Below are 15,583 nucleotides of genomic sequence, written 5' to 3'. Positions count from 1 at the left end.
CTTACTGCGGTTCCAACTCAGCAGCCCTTCGACCCTCAGTGGCTTGGCTCTTGGCAGAGCTGACAGGCTTGTTTGGGAGTGCTTCTGTCATGATATTTGCCCACTTTCCTGACTTCCCACATAAATGGAATTTAATAGCTTTCCACGTTAAATAGCAAGCAGGTGCTATTTAAGGGTGGACTGACTTTTTCCAGGTCTCCTTGAGAGCGAATCACTGTATAAAACACATTAATGGGCCTCCTGCTGCCCAGCTCACTTCTCGTTCTCTTGGTCTCTGGTTAAGTGGACCAACAGAGGCAGCCTGTAGGATGCCAGCCAAGGGTATACTCAGATCTATCCTTAAATCTTTAATGGATCAAGCTAGAAGTCTGTAGTCACATGCACATCCTGACATTTTGTTATTGTGAGATAAAGTAATGTCCATAAGGAGATAATTAGATTCCATAATCTTTTCTATGTGACCGGGCATTATTACAGAAAAACATTAGCCTTCACATTTGTAAGGTCTGAGGATCAAACTGTACATCCTGAGAGTCCTTCGGAGTCTTAGAGAGAGAGTAGAGGAGAAATGAAGGAATCCGCCTCAGTCACCAGGTTGCTTTACTCTCAGGAACAGTGAAAACTATCAAATAACAGTTTTAGAAGTCATTTACCCAAAGGTGTGATGTCTACTATAAATTCAAGAAAAAAGCACAGGTTTACAATTAAACTATATTGTAAATTAAACAGAGCAATGAGAATAAAGCATGAATAACTTGTTTGGTTAGTGAACTCGAACACTCATACTTCAGTGACTTAAAATAGTTTAAAAACAGCCTGTTAGAGATTTAAGTCACATCAAGATGTTTCTATTGACAGAGGCAAAAGTTAATATTCCTGATGAGTTAGAGAGTGGATATTGGGAAACAGTCCCAATGCAATACCTGTGCTACATTCCCTCTGTTTTAAATCTGGGGAAATCATTGTGAAATCACAAACTTAGAAGGAGATTCCAAGGAATGGGCAGAATAGTGCTTTAGTGAAAGCCAAGTACTGGTTAAGATGCTGGTTGGGATGTCTCATGTTGGAGAATGCCTTGGTTTGTGTCTGGTTCTGCTTCTGGCTCCAGCTTCCTATAATGTGCCCCATAGGAGGCAGCAGGTAATGGCTTTGAGTGCTGCGGTGCTTGCCATCTGCATGGGAAAAACTGGATTGAGTCACAGGCTCCTGTGTTTAGCCTTGGCTTCTGTGGGCAATTGAGAAATTGAAGTGGCCTTTCAAGTAAATAAAATGAATGTTACAAAAAATATTTTAAAAGCAAAATATGTAGAGCTTGTAGTTTACTGTTTTTTAAAAGGTTTTGTAGCCCCAGGTCATTATTGATGGCATGTGTAATGGCTCCTGAAGGCTCTGCACAGATATAGGCTTCAAATTGGTCAAAATTGCCAAAATTACCATTTTGGGATGTGGGAAAGTAACAGTCATTTGTTCCTTAAAAAGGGCTATGGTTTTGCCTAAGAAAAATGGAGTCCGAGGCCTTCTTGCCTGCTCCGTTTAAAATAGGCAGGAGATTTGATAGGCATTTTGCCCAGGAGGCTGCAGGAGTGAGTGATAAGCACTTGGAAGGATGCTCAGTGCTAGTTATTTGGGAGCTGCTGTAACCTGCAGTCATTGACACGTCACCACACACCCATGTGAATAGTGAGAAGCACAGTCACGGCCTGCAGACGCTTGGTGAGGATGTGGAAACAGGATTGCTCTTACACTGCTGACGGTGAATGTCAAAGACAGACACTTTGGGAACATTTTTGCAGTTTCTTAAACACGCATGTGGTAGATTGTTTCTGAGATGGAGGCCTGCGATCCCCGCCTGTTGGTGTTAGCCGGATTTGGCTGATAGGTTCCTCTCTTCATGTGAGGGAGAATTCAGATGTGGCCCAGAGAGTAGTGGTGAGCTGCTAGCCAAGTTTCATGCAGAGGAAGCACCTGGTGCACCTGGCAGGCAGCTCAGGGGAGAACTGAGAGCCCAGTCTGTATTCAGCATGGGGTTTTTATGGATGTGGGTCTGAATGCCCGTGTTACTCTCCTCCTCCTCCTCCTGGGAAATTCCTGGATATGGAGTTCTCAGGCCCTTGGTAGCACAGTGTTATCCCACCTAACAGCGCGTTTGGTGCAGGATGAGGGAGATGGCTGAACCGCATCCGACAGGGCTGTGGACAAGAGCACTTGCTGTAGATGTAATTGCTCGTCTGCTTTCATGACTTCTTTCCTTGCTCCATCATACCAAGATTAATTTTCTTTCTAAAATTCCCATTCTTTCCCCATTTTCTTTGTCCCCTCAGAGACTCATAGACTAATGTCTGCCTAGCTGCCTTCACGCTGGTGCTCACTTCCTTGTCCAGTCACCTCTCCTTGAGCACAGGTGGAGCCCAATGGTTTGTTTTCAACCAGGAGGCTATGGGAAAGCTAATGGATGCTGATGGGATGTGACTCCATACATAGACTGTATAAGATTGTGATCCAGTACTCCCTCTTGGCGCATGTTTTGGTAAGGGAGGATGCCACTTGCAAAGGGCCCAAGGCAAGAAACTGAGTGTGTTGTGCAGCCAGGAACCACCAGGGAAGTGCAGCCCTCAGTCAGTGGGCTTCAGGGAAACGAGTGCTCCCAGCAGCCACCGAGGGAGCCTGGGAGTGGATTTGTTTCCACATGAGCCTTCCGAGGAATCTGCAGACCCTGGGTTGGCGTCTTGATTGTGCCCTTGGAGAGACAGAAACAGGGAACCCCACAAAGTTGTGTCCAGACTCTAGACCCACAAAAGGTGCACAGTAATCAGTGTATGTCAAGGAGTTCTGTAATAGCAGTACATCATCAGTAACTGGTACCCCAGAATTCCACTTCTAGATATCTACCACTGCAATGAAAATATGCATGTGTATAAGCCTCTTAGGTAATCTGTAAAACTTGCGAAACAGTAAACTGAAAGATCATTTTGGTGCAGAAAATTATTGAATCCTTACCAATGAAGAATCTTCAGAAAATTCATGCAATAGCTAGTAGTCTAAAAAAAATACATGATTTCATTTTTCCTTTTTGCCACAAAGCATCTTTGAATTTCATTTTTCACAACTTCTTGAAGTACTCATGAGTGTGTTTGTCTTCAAAGAGATTTGTAAGTAAATATTCATAGTCTAATTCATCCTAATTCCAAATAGTGATCAGTCCAGATGTTGTCACCTGATGATTAGGAAAATGAAATGTGGCGTATTCTTACAATACAGCATTACTCAGCTGGATAAAGGAGGCAACTGATGCTTGCCAGCAGTGCTAAGAGCTGGGAAGCAAGGCACAAATATTCATACATGATTCCACTCAAGACATTTTTAGAATAGATCGCACTCTGGTGATGAGGCAAGTCAGCGCGTTCTAGGGATGCCAGGAAAGGCAGGGATTGACTGCAAATGCATGCAAGGGGCGTTTGGGAAGGATGACTGTGATATCTTGAAAGTGGGATTGAGGTTGCCTGTCAGTGCACTTTGGCGGATGGTACTGAAAGGGTTTAGACCACCATTTCTGTGAGTCTGCTGCAAGGCACATATATTATTTCACAGCACATTTGTAAAAAGTGTGTGCAAAAGGAAACAGTCTCCATTAGTTGCCCTGTTCATTGTGCTCTAATATTTAGAGAATAGATTTTAATTTTGTCCTTTTTATGGCCTTGTGTGATTGAATCTGTCTCTCTTGTCCTGCACCTATGTGCCAACCACGTGCCTTAAGGTCTTCTCAACCCTGACCCTCCCTGTTTGGGATTTCTTGTTGGTATTTTGGACAGAAATGTGATTATCAGAAGCTATGGTGCAGATTTCTCTTTGAGTATGTTTCACCTTTCTGCTTGTGTCTTGTTTTTCCCCTGTGACTTCATTCACGGAAAATAGCTTGCACATTGTAATGCTTATTGAGCTACCTCTTCCCATGTATCCCTGGGCTTCCTGCAAAGTAGCTGATATCCTAGAATTTTTTTTTAAAGATTTATTTTTATTATTTTTTTATTGGAAAGGCGGATATACAGAGAGGAGAGACAGAGAGGAAGATCTTCCGTCCGATGATTCACTCCCCAAGTGAGCACAACGGCCAATGTTATGCTGATCTGAAGCCAGGAGCCTCTTCTGGGTCTCCCACACAGGTGCAGGGTCCCAAAGCTTTGGGCCGTCCTCAACTGCTTTCCCAGGCCACAGGCAGGAAGCTGGATGGGAAGCGGGGCTGCCGGGATAGAACCGGCACCCATATGGGATCCCGGGCGTGCAAGGTGAGGACCTTAACCACTTGCGCCACCGCGCTGGGCCCGATATCCTAAAATTTTTAACAGAGGGAAAGATAGGAAGCATTTATTGATTCCTGTAGACACATTTGTATCTTCAACTTTTTTTTTCTTTTAAAGATTTATTTATTTTTATTTGAAAGGCAGATTTACAGAGAGGAAAGATAGAGAAATCTTCCATCCTCTGGCTCACTCTGCAAATGGCCACAGCATCCTGAGCTGAGCCAATCAGAAGCTGAGAGCCAGGAGTTTCTTTTAGGCTCTTGTGTGGGTATAGGGGCCCAAGGAATTGCCATCCTCTGCTGCTTTCCCAAGTTGTAAACATGGAGCTGGATTGGCAGTAGAGCAGCTGGAACCTATCTGGTGCCACAGGTAGAGACTCAGCCTACTACTTAGCAGCACCCCGACCCCCGGCAAAGTTCGTTTTTACTCATGAAAGGCAAGCAATAATTTATTTCCATTACTTTGTTTTCTTCCTTCTGGTATTATTGTAGAATTATTTGAGGATATGATTCTTGATTTTCTTCCCTACCACTAAACTCTCAGACAGCCTTTTTGAACATATGGACTCATAAATGATGCACAGTTTTTAATCCATGCATTCTTTCAACCGATATTAAAAATGTATCCAACTCAGTTATGTACCAGTATATATATATACATATATATACATATATATATATGTATGTATATACTGGATGTGTATATATATATATATATTAAAGATTTATTTATTTGGATTACAAAGTCAGATATACAAAGAGGAGAGACAGAGAGGAAGATGTTCTGTCTGATGATTCACTCCCCAAGCAACCACAATGGCCGGTGCTGCGTCAGTCTGAAGCCGAGAACCAGGATACCTCTTCCGGGTCTCCCACGCAAGTGCAGGGTCCCAATGCTCTGGGCCGTCCTCGACTGCTTTCCCGGGCCACAAGCAGGGAGCTGGATGGGAAGTGGGGCTGCCAGGACCAAAACCAGCGCCCATATGGGATCCCGGCACCTTCAAGGTGAGGATGTTAGCTGCTAGGCCATGCTGCCAGGCCCTCCAGTATATATTTTGTGGCCTCTCTTTAAAAACAAACAAATAAACAAACAAACAACTCTCCCTTCTTAGACATTTAGCTTTATGAGCTCTTAGGATTTCTATAAAGCAGTTGTGAAATGTCTCCCTGTGTTGTTTTGATTTTTTCTTATGTGTAGATGCTGTGTGAGTGCTTGCCGGAGAGATGTATTTGTGCCGTCAGTGGGTAAAGCCTCTGCAGGGAACCAGTGTCCAGGAGGCATTGCTGTGTGCTGAGCCCTTGCTGGGCCAGCCTGAGCACAGAGCAGGTGTCCCGGTAGGACAGTGGGTAGGAGAGAGACACCTCCTTCCTGCCTCTGGTCAAACCTTTGCTGGTCATGTCACTTGCGTCTCCTCGTTTGTACATTGAGGAATCTGTACATTTCCTCCTCTGTTCAGACACCGAGAATGAACAATAACATGTTATGCATCTTTCAAAGTTAAATGAGTAAATGATACTGTACAAAGGAATTACAAATCATTAAGACAGTTTAAGTATTTATATTCATATCTGGACTAAATACTAGTTTTTAAGACATACCTAGTTTTAATAGCAGTTGTATTGTTGATAATCCAGTGAGTTGCTAGATTTACATGTGTGATTTTCCAGATTTTTTTTTTTTGAGTACCAAAAAGAACTTATTTTAATTGGTTTTCCATAAACGTTTTACACTAGCTTCCTGTATATAAAGTGAGGAGCCAAATAAATTAATACAGAAACTAAGATGCCAGCAGCAGGAGGTGCATGCCTAGCTCAGTGCAAATCCAGTCATATTGGGTTTCAATTTCTTTCTAACCCTATGGGTTACTTCTTCAATCTCATCTTTCCCAGCTCTATCAAATTCTGCTGGAGTGTCATTTTCTAAACTTGAGAGAATTTTGAAATGATGGTAATACCTTTTAGGTCTTGAGTTAATTCAGAATTTCCATTCACACATCTGGAATTAGAATAGATATTTGGGAAGGCAGAGACCATGAGCACTGATACGCTTTTCCCTGGTGAGCTCTATGTTGTATTCATTGTAAAGGCATCACTAATTCCGGGTTAGCACAGCAGACAGGCCAAAGGAACCCCGAGCTCCCCTTGCCTGTGACCCCTGCGCAGTCCGTGTGTGGCCAGTTTTTTAAAAGAAATCTGAAAAAATTACAGCCCTCCCTTTTCTGCAGAATCGTAATAGCAGCCTAAGTGACTAAGCCAAGGAAAGCTTTTTGTATTTATTGCAATGCTTGAAGACACTCCCGGAGGCGAGACTGTGGAACTGAAAAGCAAAAGGCAATGCGCTTGGAATACAAAAGTAATTGGAAATGCAAGAGCAACAAAGCCTGGAGTTACAGGGAAGAGTTAGGGAGGATCTTCCTTGCGCTTAGATTTGCACTGTCAGCATCACCTGTTGAAGCAAGGCAGTTGTTTTGTAAAGTCACATGCTATGTGAAAGCAAAATTATTTTCAGAAATTAAACAAAGAGAGCGGCCTTCTCTGTTCTTCCTCCCACAGGCTCGGCCAGTCGATTACCCTAAGGACTATCTGTCGCATCAAGTTCCTGTTTCATTCCACAAACACTGGAACATCGATCCGGTGAAGGTGTATTTCACGTGGTTGGCACCCAAGGAGGAAGACGAAGCCGAAAGCGAGGCACCAAAGGGTATCAGAGAAGAGTTATGAAGTGTGAGCACGGCCTGGTGGGCCCCAGAAGTGGGGAGCACAGCATCACCGCGCTGGGCCATGCTGCTTCAAGGGACCCTGTGGCACAGGATGCTTCCTGACTCGAGGAGGAAATAATGAATGTGGTTATTTTTGATGAGGGAGGAGAGGAAGTCAAGGGGAAAATTTTTTTTTTCTGGGAAAAATCACTTGCTTTTGACTTTAATGACTATTGAACACAGTGATTACGGTGTAATTTTCAGACTGTGATGCAGCAGCATTATAATTACTGTCACAGAAAATAAATAGTCCCGGAAGTCCCTTTCCTGTTCTTTGTCTTCATTATAACGAGTCTGTGTGGGGCATGAGACTGCGAGACGGACACGCCTGTCTGAGCTTCTGGATCCAGAGAGAAGAGCCGGAAGTCTTTGACACGGATATGGCCAATGGAATGAACTTGAAAACTCTGTTACTGATCATGAACGTTGTTTCCTGGGAAACCAATAGGAATAATGCACTATAAAGAATCATTCATAAAATGTCATAAAAGTAAAAATACGAAATCTCTTGCACTCCATAAAATCACGTGGTTATGTTTGATGTGTTCTCTTGCTGTTTGTGCCTCATAAAAAGGCGAAAAGAGGTCCTCTGCGAGAGCTTCTTATTCCTGGGGAAGTTGGTCTGTGTGCCGTTGCTCCCTGAAGGGTTGGCTCGATGGACGTTTGTGAGAAGTGTACTGGATGCTGCCGGCGTACAACGTCCTCCGTGTTGAAACACAAGATTGCTATGTTTCCCTCCAGTCAGCACTCTGTTGGTGACTCTCAGGAAGTGAATTAACTCATGCCCTGATATTTCATTGTTGTTTTTCTTTGAATATTGTTTACTGACTCTCTGCTGGCTCATTGGAGCCCTCCCTCTGCCCCCTCACGCACACAGCCCTGAGCACCGGAAGCTAATAGGATGATTTGGCAGTTTTGTGGCTTCTGTGAGAGTGAAGCTTGAACACAGTATTTTCAAGCAGCTGTATCTGATTTGCAAATCACCTATTTAATATATATGTGTATGATTTAACAGTGCAGTATTAACATGCAAAATGTACTCTGATGGTTTTGATTCTGTAATTTAGTTCTGTAAAGATATTTGCATAAAACTTGATTTTTTTCTCTATGTTTTAAACTAATTTTGGTATATTAAAATGCTTTTTTTTTTTCTTTCTCCTTGTAACTGAAAACAGGAATTTATGGACTTTGTAATACTTTTCATAGCCAAGCACAGGGTTTTGAATCATAATACCCAAAGTACTTATGTATTTTTTTTTTTAAACAATGTATTATTCTCAGAGCCCAGAATTGACTCATTTCTAAAATAAAATAGCGCAGATCATGTTTCCAAATTAACAAATACTGGGATTAGAGAATTGTAGTGGATTGGATTCTGTTTTGTCAAAATGGATTCTAGACCTGTCTTAGGAATGGATCTGGGAGGATGAACTGGGTGAGAGACACCACAAGACTTTGTAGTTCCTGCTGGGCTGCTGTTGATGGTTGTCATGTGGGATGGCTGTCATGCCTCCACGTCATCACATCGCCTTCCTGTCATCCGTGATCATGCTGCCGGAGAGCCCTGGAAGCAACTTTCATTTCTACTGCTCCTGCCTGCTAGTCACTGGCATGCAGAGAGCCGGCACGCCTGTGGGTGAAGAGCTATGCCAAGATGTCTTCTGAGTGAGAATCAGTGCCTTCTATGGACACCGGAGCACCTCCTCTGCTACTTTTAGATTTTTAAATTGTGTTTATTTTTTTTTTAATTATGTAAGCCTAACCACCACAAATAAAAAAAATCTTTGCCTAAGTTTCTGATTGCTCAAATATTGTGTTTGTTAGTCCAGGTCTGAGTTGGTGGCAGTGGGACAGGTAGGGGAGGGAAGGTGAGGAAAAGGGATTAGTGAAGATAAGGACAGAAGTAGACAACTTAGTAAATAAAATTAAAGAGGAAAATATATAAGAGGCAACCCTTTTTATAGAAACTCATCAAGTTGAAAATGCATAGTCTGTGGATTTTGTTATGCAACAGAGCAGAAACTGCGTTCTGGAACTGGTTCCCTACAGTTCATATCCAAGAACACAGTTTTTGATTCTGAACTTTTCAGAAAAGATAGGTGTCCTCTTTACCTTTCCTCTGCCTTTTAAATGGATTTGTTTTCAAATGCCTATTTTTTATTCTAGGGATGTTAAAATTAAGGACTTTTGTGTGGAATAACTCAAATGTTGTTTCTGCCTTTAAGCCATTTCTGATGATAGAACACAAAAAAGATGTTTGATTATGTCACAATTTCACATTTTGCAGCTAAGTAAAAAAATAACATTTAAAGTAAAAAAAATGCCTGGAAACATAAAGCAATGACAGGTTAACCTGTTAAAGCTGCTGCATGTGATTCTGTACATATCACTGCCGTGTGCATTGCCTGATTTGTTAAGTCTTCAGGACTTTCTCATCGCTATCTACTTCAGTTGTTTATGTATGCATCTTCTCTCAAAAATGAACACAGTAGACATTTGAAAGTATTTCTGATGTGTTCCATTCATAGTCAGATGTAATGTCTATGAAACAAAGGCAATCAATGAATAGATTTATTCAACAACTGTTAATTTACCATCCAGTTGCTCCTTGTCTGCCCTGTCCGTCTACCCTTGAATCCCTGCTGTCTTTACCCAGTACAGGCAGGTGCTACTGGTTTTGTTATGTTTTATCTTCATTTTTTTTTTCCTTCTGGCTCTCTCTTTTTATTTATTGGAAAGGCAGTTCAGATTTATAGAGAGGAGAGACAAAGGGGAAGATCTTCCTTCCACTGGTTTGCTCCCCAAATGGCCACAAGGGCCTGAGCTAAACTGATCAGGAACCAGAAGATTGTTCCAGGTCACCCACATGGGTGTGGGCTCCCAAGGACCTGGGCCATCCTTCTCTTATTTCCCAGGCCATAACCATGGAGCAGCCAGAACATGAACCGGCACCAATATGGGATTCTCGAGTTTGCTAGGTAAGAATTTAGCCATTGAGCTGTTGTGCTGGGCCTGCTATTGGTTTTATGTTCCCCAGCATTCTACAGATTTGTCACCTGCCAAATGTGAAATGAGTTGTTCCCTTCCTTTTGGATGGTCAGCGAAGGCTTTGTTTCTCATATTCATTGAGCCGATGTTTTTGCTTTAAAGGAAGTGATATTCTTAGGGTAAGGATAGATGCAAGAAGAAAGGGTATAAGATCAACCAGGAAACATATTAATGAACAAAATGTTTATTAATAATGATAATGCACTAAAGGCTCCAGGACAGTGGGAGTAAAGAATTACTTTGCATAGAGTGGTCAAAAAGGGCCTATCCTTGTAAGTCGTGTTGGAGTAAAGGCATGAAAGCACAGAGGAGTCAGGACAGAGGTCTATGGCAGTGTGTTCTGGGCACAGCGAATGTGAAGTCTCCCCACGTGGGAGCAAGCTTGATTGTCTGAGAAGAGAGGCAACCTGTGTGATTTTTGCCTAGGCATCCTCGTTGTTAGGTACCCAGCTGCCGTAGAACAAGCAGTGGGTTGTGGGGGTTGGGAACTCCGTGACATCAGGGCTGGAATTAGGACTTTGGAAGCCATCTACATTTTAGTTTACAAGACTTGAAAATCGCCCATCTAGGCAAGATTAGCTGGAAAGAAAATGGAGAGATGGAAGGAAGGTCATCTTGTATAGGAGGACAAGAAAGTGAAATGGGAGGGACCCCAGGAGGAACAATGCAAGGAGAGGTGAGGAGAGCGTGTTGGGAGAGGCAATCAACCATGTTGTCTAGCAGTCCATGAAGAGGACAGAGAAGTGATTGTATGGCAGCATGGAGCTCCCTGGTGACTTTGGCTCTTGTCCTCCCTGCCCCCAGGGAGGGAAGAATGTTGATAGCATTTATGGGTCAGACTCCCAAGTTGTGCAGTGGTGACCGCTCTGCGTTTGCTGACCCACCAAAGAACAGCTAAATTCCTGAGAAGAGCAGCCTGTGCTGAGGATTCCATAAACCGGGTTCTTTTCTTACATAGTGGTATAGTCTAAGCTATTCTATGCTGGGCCAGTTAGCTGTGGATGTAAAGGTACCTCCAGTCGTGATTCTTAACATAGACGCATGTGACTCAGACTTCCTCTTTTTTATTTACACTTGAAAGAACCGTCTAAATATCTCCCTAAGAGGAGACCTCCTGAATTCTACCGGCATCCATGCTCTCCAAATTGCAATTCTGACCCCTCCCCGAAATACATGGCTTTTTGCTGAACAGATCCTTGCAGCCTCTTTGGATGACAGGGGGAAATGGGAGTTGAGATTGGGGACAGAAGTAATAAATGGCATCTTGGAATGGGGAGCTGTATTTAATTCTTTTTATGAGTTAAAGACAAGGGAAGACAGTTTGAGGGCAAACATGAGGCTCGGGTGCATGTTGTGGATCAGGAAAATCCTGCGCAGTGTCTGACCATGATGACAATGGTCAAAGAGAGGATGGCTGAGTCATTGGCAGTCTCAGTGAAGTGAGCGCACTACATGTATCTACTTCGACCAGAGTGCTGAACGTACAGTAAGAGCGTAGGCATGCAGAGGGCTTTTGGAATTGCTGTCAAGGACACATGAGAGTTTGCATCTGTCTTTTCTATTCTGTGTGAGACAATGTTGTCTGCCTTAAGCATCTCACTTTTTTTTTTTTACATATACTTGTGTGAAGAAGAGCATTATGATTATGATATTGACAACCACTTACTTAGTGCTTTACCTGCTGGGCATCATGCTAAGTATTTCACTCATGAACTTAATTCATAATTCTTGCAAGAACTCTTGGAAGTAAGTATTATTGTTTCCCCCCATTTTTATGCTGGAAGTTACTGAGATACACAAAGATGGACCTATCAACTCAAAGTTCTCTGCCCAGCAGTCGACAAAGTTCGATTCAGAACCCAAATCATTTTAGCTCCAAAGTTAAGGCATTTAATCCCTCTATACATTTTCCATAATGGCATGTAGGGCCTCACTAGTTGAATGTGTATCTGTTTCAAAACAGGAGCATGTGTAGAGATGGTTAAGAATCAAAGAGAAACATGCAGTAACTTTGTAGAAGAGAGATTACAAGCCAAAATAATTATCAAATAAATTATAGGAGCAAGTATTAGGAGACTGGTGATGGAAGACACTAGATACTTGAGGTTGATTAAAAAAAAAACAGATTTATTTATTTCTATTGGAAAGGCAAATCATATTTTACAAGAGACAGAAAGATCCTCCATCTGCTGGTTCACTCCCCAAGTGGCCACAACAGCTGGAGTTGAGGCAGTCTGAAGCCAGGAGCCAGGAGCTTTTTCTGGGTCTCCCACATGGGTGCAGGATCCCAAGGCTTTGGGCCATCCTCTACTGCTTTCCCAGGTCATAGATGGGGAGCTGGATGGGAAGTGGAGCTGCCGGGATATGAACTGGTGCCCATATGGTGTGTTGGTGCTTACAAGATGAGGATTTAGCCATTGAGCCGTTGCACTGGCCCCATTGTGTGTGTGTGTGTGTGTGTGTGTGTGTGTGTGTGTGTGTGTGTTTTAAAGACTTATTTATTTGAAAGGCAGAGTTAGAACAAATGAACTTCCATTTGGTGGTTCACTTCCCAAATAACCACAACTGTTGGCAATGTTTAGTTCCGTTCAAGCTCTCATAATCAGAGCCCTTAAGCTTCCTCTGATATTCTGTTCGTGACCAGATGTGTACTCTGCAAGGTGATACAGGTTTTCATCCCATGCAACTTACTTCTTTCTATACCCTCAGCAGCTGTACCATTAGTGTCCTTTTCTACCCACAGGCTACTTAAATCTGTTGCCTTGGTGGTTTTGAGAACCAGAGCTGATGGCAGAAAGCAAAGAGACGGCGGATATCCAAGTTTACAGAGGGTAATTTATCGGTGTGACTTAGGCCCAGAAATGTGGTCTCAGGTGCCTGAAAGGCATGTGGATCTTGATGTGTGAGGCAGAACAGAAAGGGTTTTGTAGACAAAATGGCCCATGCCTAGTTGACCTGAAAGTTCTCAAGAAATGCTAACATTCCTAAGAGACATTCAAACTTCCAGAGAAGAGCTTCAATAACAGGAGCAAATTCGTTTTTTAAAATTACTTTACTTGGATGTCAGAGAGAGAAAATCTACCAGCTGTTCACTCTCTGCATGCCTGCAGCAGCTGGGACTTGCCTAGGCTGCCGCTAGGAGCTGGGAACTCCATCTGTATCTCCCATGTGGCTGGTAGGGACATAGTTGGTTGTGCTATCATCTCTTGCTGCATCCTAGGAAGTGCATTAGCAGGCAGCTGGGATTGGAAGTTGAATTGGGAACTTAAGCCCAGGCATTGTGATGGGGAATTTAGGTGCTCCAAGTAGTATGCTTCCCACTGTGTTGAACAGCCACTGTGCCAGTGGTTATCTATTTATGCCTAGGACTTGAAATCTCTCCAGCAAATGGCTATGGGGGTGTGAAGTCACATCCCTGCAGCACCATAGGCTGTATCTGTCCTTCATTTTACTATTCCTCCAGCTGCTGCTCTGTTCCAAGGCCACTCATTTGTAGGCATTCGTTACAGCACCACCTCACTGTCTAGTACCAACTTTGGTATTCATGGCCCCTGTAACATTGTCACAGACTTGGTTGCTTAACAACAGTTTTCTTCTGCCAGAGTTCTGCGAGCCAGCCATCTGCAGTCAGTGGGTTGGTAGGGCAGAGGCTCTGGGAGGAAGCAGTTATTTCTTCCAGCTTCTGGTGACTGCGTTGGTTTGCGCCCACATTGCTGGTTTTGCCTCTGCCGTCACGCTGACTGCTCTTGCTCTCATTGTGTCAAATCCCACTCACTCTCCTATGGCTATGCGTGATTGCAATTGTATCCCACTGTCATATTGCTTCATCTCCAAATCATTTCCTTTCCCTTTCGCTTGAAGATTTATGCATTTGAAAGACAGCGTGACAAATGGAAGGAGGGAGCAGGGAGACACATAGAGAAATCCTCTTTGATTTGTTGGTTCATTTACCAAATAGAAACACAGTCAGGGTAGGGCCAAGCTAAACCCAGGAGCCAGAGATTCCATCTGAGTCTTCCACGTGACTACAGGGGCCCCAGCACTTGCAACAGCATCCACTGCCTTCTAGGTGCTATAGCTGGAAGCTGAATCGGAAGCAGAGCAGTTGAAACTCAACATTATGTTCAGATATTGGATGCTGCTGTAGCAAGCTGTAGCTTCACTGGCTGTACCATAGAACTGACCTCTGTAAATCCTTTACATATCATTTCCACAATTTTTTTTTTGGTTGTTGCTGCCACACAATTATAAAGTTTTGAAAATTTATTTTTTATTAATTATTATTTTTAGCCTCATAGTGGTAAAGGACTAAGATGCAAATGGTTTGAGGTTAGATCAGATGTTTTCAGCCTACTGTGGTTTTCTCCTTGATGAACTGTTTTTGGGTGTCGCAAGTAGGTGGATGACATGGAGGAGTCTGACATGTCATGTCCATGCATTCATTTATTCCTTTATTTGACTAGTGTACTTGGTGAAATCTACTGTTTTAGACACTGGGCAGGATCCTGGGTGTCAGTGGTGAGACCTCAGCCATCCCAAATCAATTAAACAACAAAACTCAAAATTTCCTGGGCCTTTATGTATTTTGAAAACTCATTTTTAAACAGAGAAGTTAAGACAAATACCCTTCTGGTGGCATTTAGCTTTCTTTGTGCATGCATTGACAGGTCACTTCCAGATATGCGTGACATTAGAAGTCACTTTCTATCTTATTCCTCTTGTGGTTTTCTTACTAATTCAACACGTGGATGGGAAAATGTTTGGCTTCTTTATCCTAAGGTGGAATGAATACTGGTCAGAAGTTCTTAGTGCTAGCTTGGCTGTGAAATCCCAGGCAATTCATTTTGTGTCTCTGGGCTTCAGCTGTATGATCAAATAAAGCAGCTTGAAATTTAAAATGTTATACAGTATAACTGTAAGATCTGTAGTGCATTAGTAAATTCCTTCTAGAAGCTATTTCCACATGTGTACTATATTATGAAAATACCTAGATTTCAAGATTTCAGGATTCTCTATTTAAAATGAATTATCTGCTCAGTCAAGTAGGAAAATATTGTCATGTAGAGTTTGATCAGTCTGAAGTATATTTGAAATTCATATATGAACTGATAAACCCAGAGAAACGGTAATGATATTTTTAAGATAACTTTCTTGTGGGTGCAAAAGTTAACTTTGACGGGCCCGGCGCGGTGGCGCAATGGTTAAGGTCCTCGCCTTGCATGCCCGGGATCCTGTATGGGCGCTGGTTTTAATCCCGCAGCCCCGCTTCCCTTCCAGCTCCCTGCCTGTGGCCCGGGAAAGCAGTCGGGGACAGCCCAGGGCTTTGGGACCCTGCACCCGCGTGGGAGACCCAGAAGAGGCTCCTGGCTTCGGATCGGCATGGCATCGGCCGTTGCGCTCACTTGGGGAGTGAATCATCAGACGGAAGATCTTCCTCTCTGATAAAAATAAATCTTAAAAAAAAAAAAGTTAACTTTGA

The 15,583-nt window shown here is 43.0% G+C and overlaps 1 protein-coding gene across 1 annotated transcript in view; it reads left to right on the top strand.

Moving 5' to 3' along the window:
- Nucleotides 1–8,919, top strand: part of B3GLCT (beta 3-glucosyltransferase) — a 125,587-nt gene extending 116,668 nt beyond the window's left edge. The window contains exon 15 of the mRNA XM_040979826.1: nt 6,851–8,919. Within this exon, the coding sequence (XP_040835760.1) occupies nt 6,851–7,018 (168 nt within the window). The 3' untranslated portion in view covers nt 7,019–8,919. The remainder of the gene's footprint in view (nt 1–6,850) is intronic.
- The last annotated feature ends 6,664 nt before the right edge of the window (nt 8,920–15,583 follow it).

The sequence above is a fragment of the Ochotona curzoniae genome, unplaced genomic scaffold (assembly GCF_017591425.1).
Source record: "Ochotona curzoniae isolate NIBS_2020 unplaced genomic scaffold, NIBS_Ocur_1.0 contig_3332, whole genome shotgun sequence".
NCBI classification, from domain to species: domain Eukaryota; kingdom Metazoa; phylum Chordata; class Mammalia; order Lagomorpha; family Ochotonidae; genus Ochotona; species Ochotona curzoniae.
The sequence above is the reverse complement of the archived record's forward strand: the minus strand, read 5'-3'. Positions and strand labels throughout refer to the sequence as shown.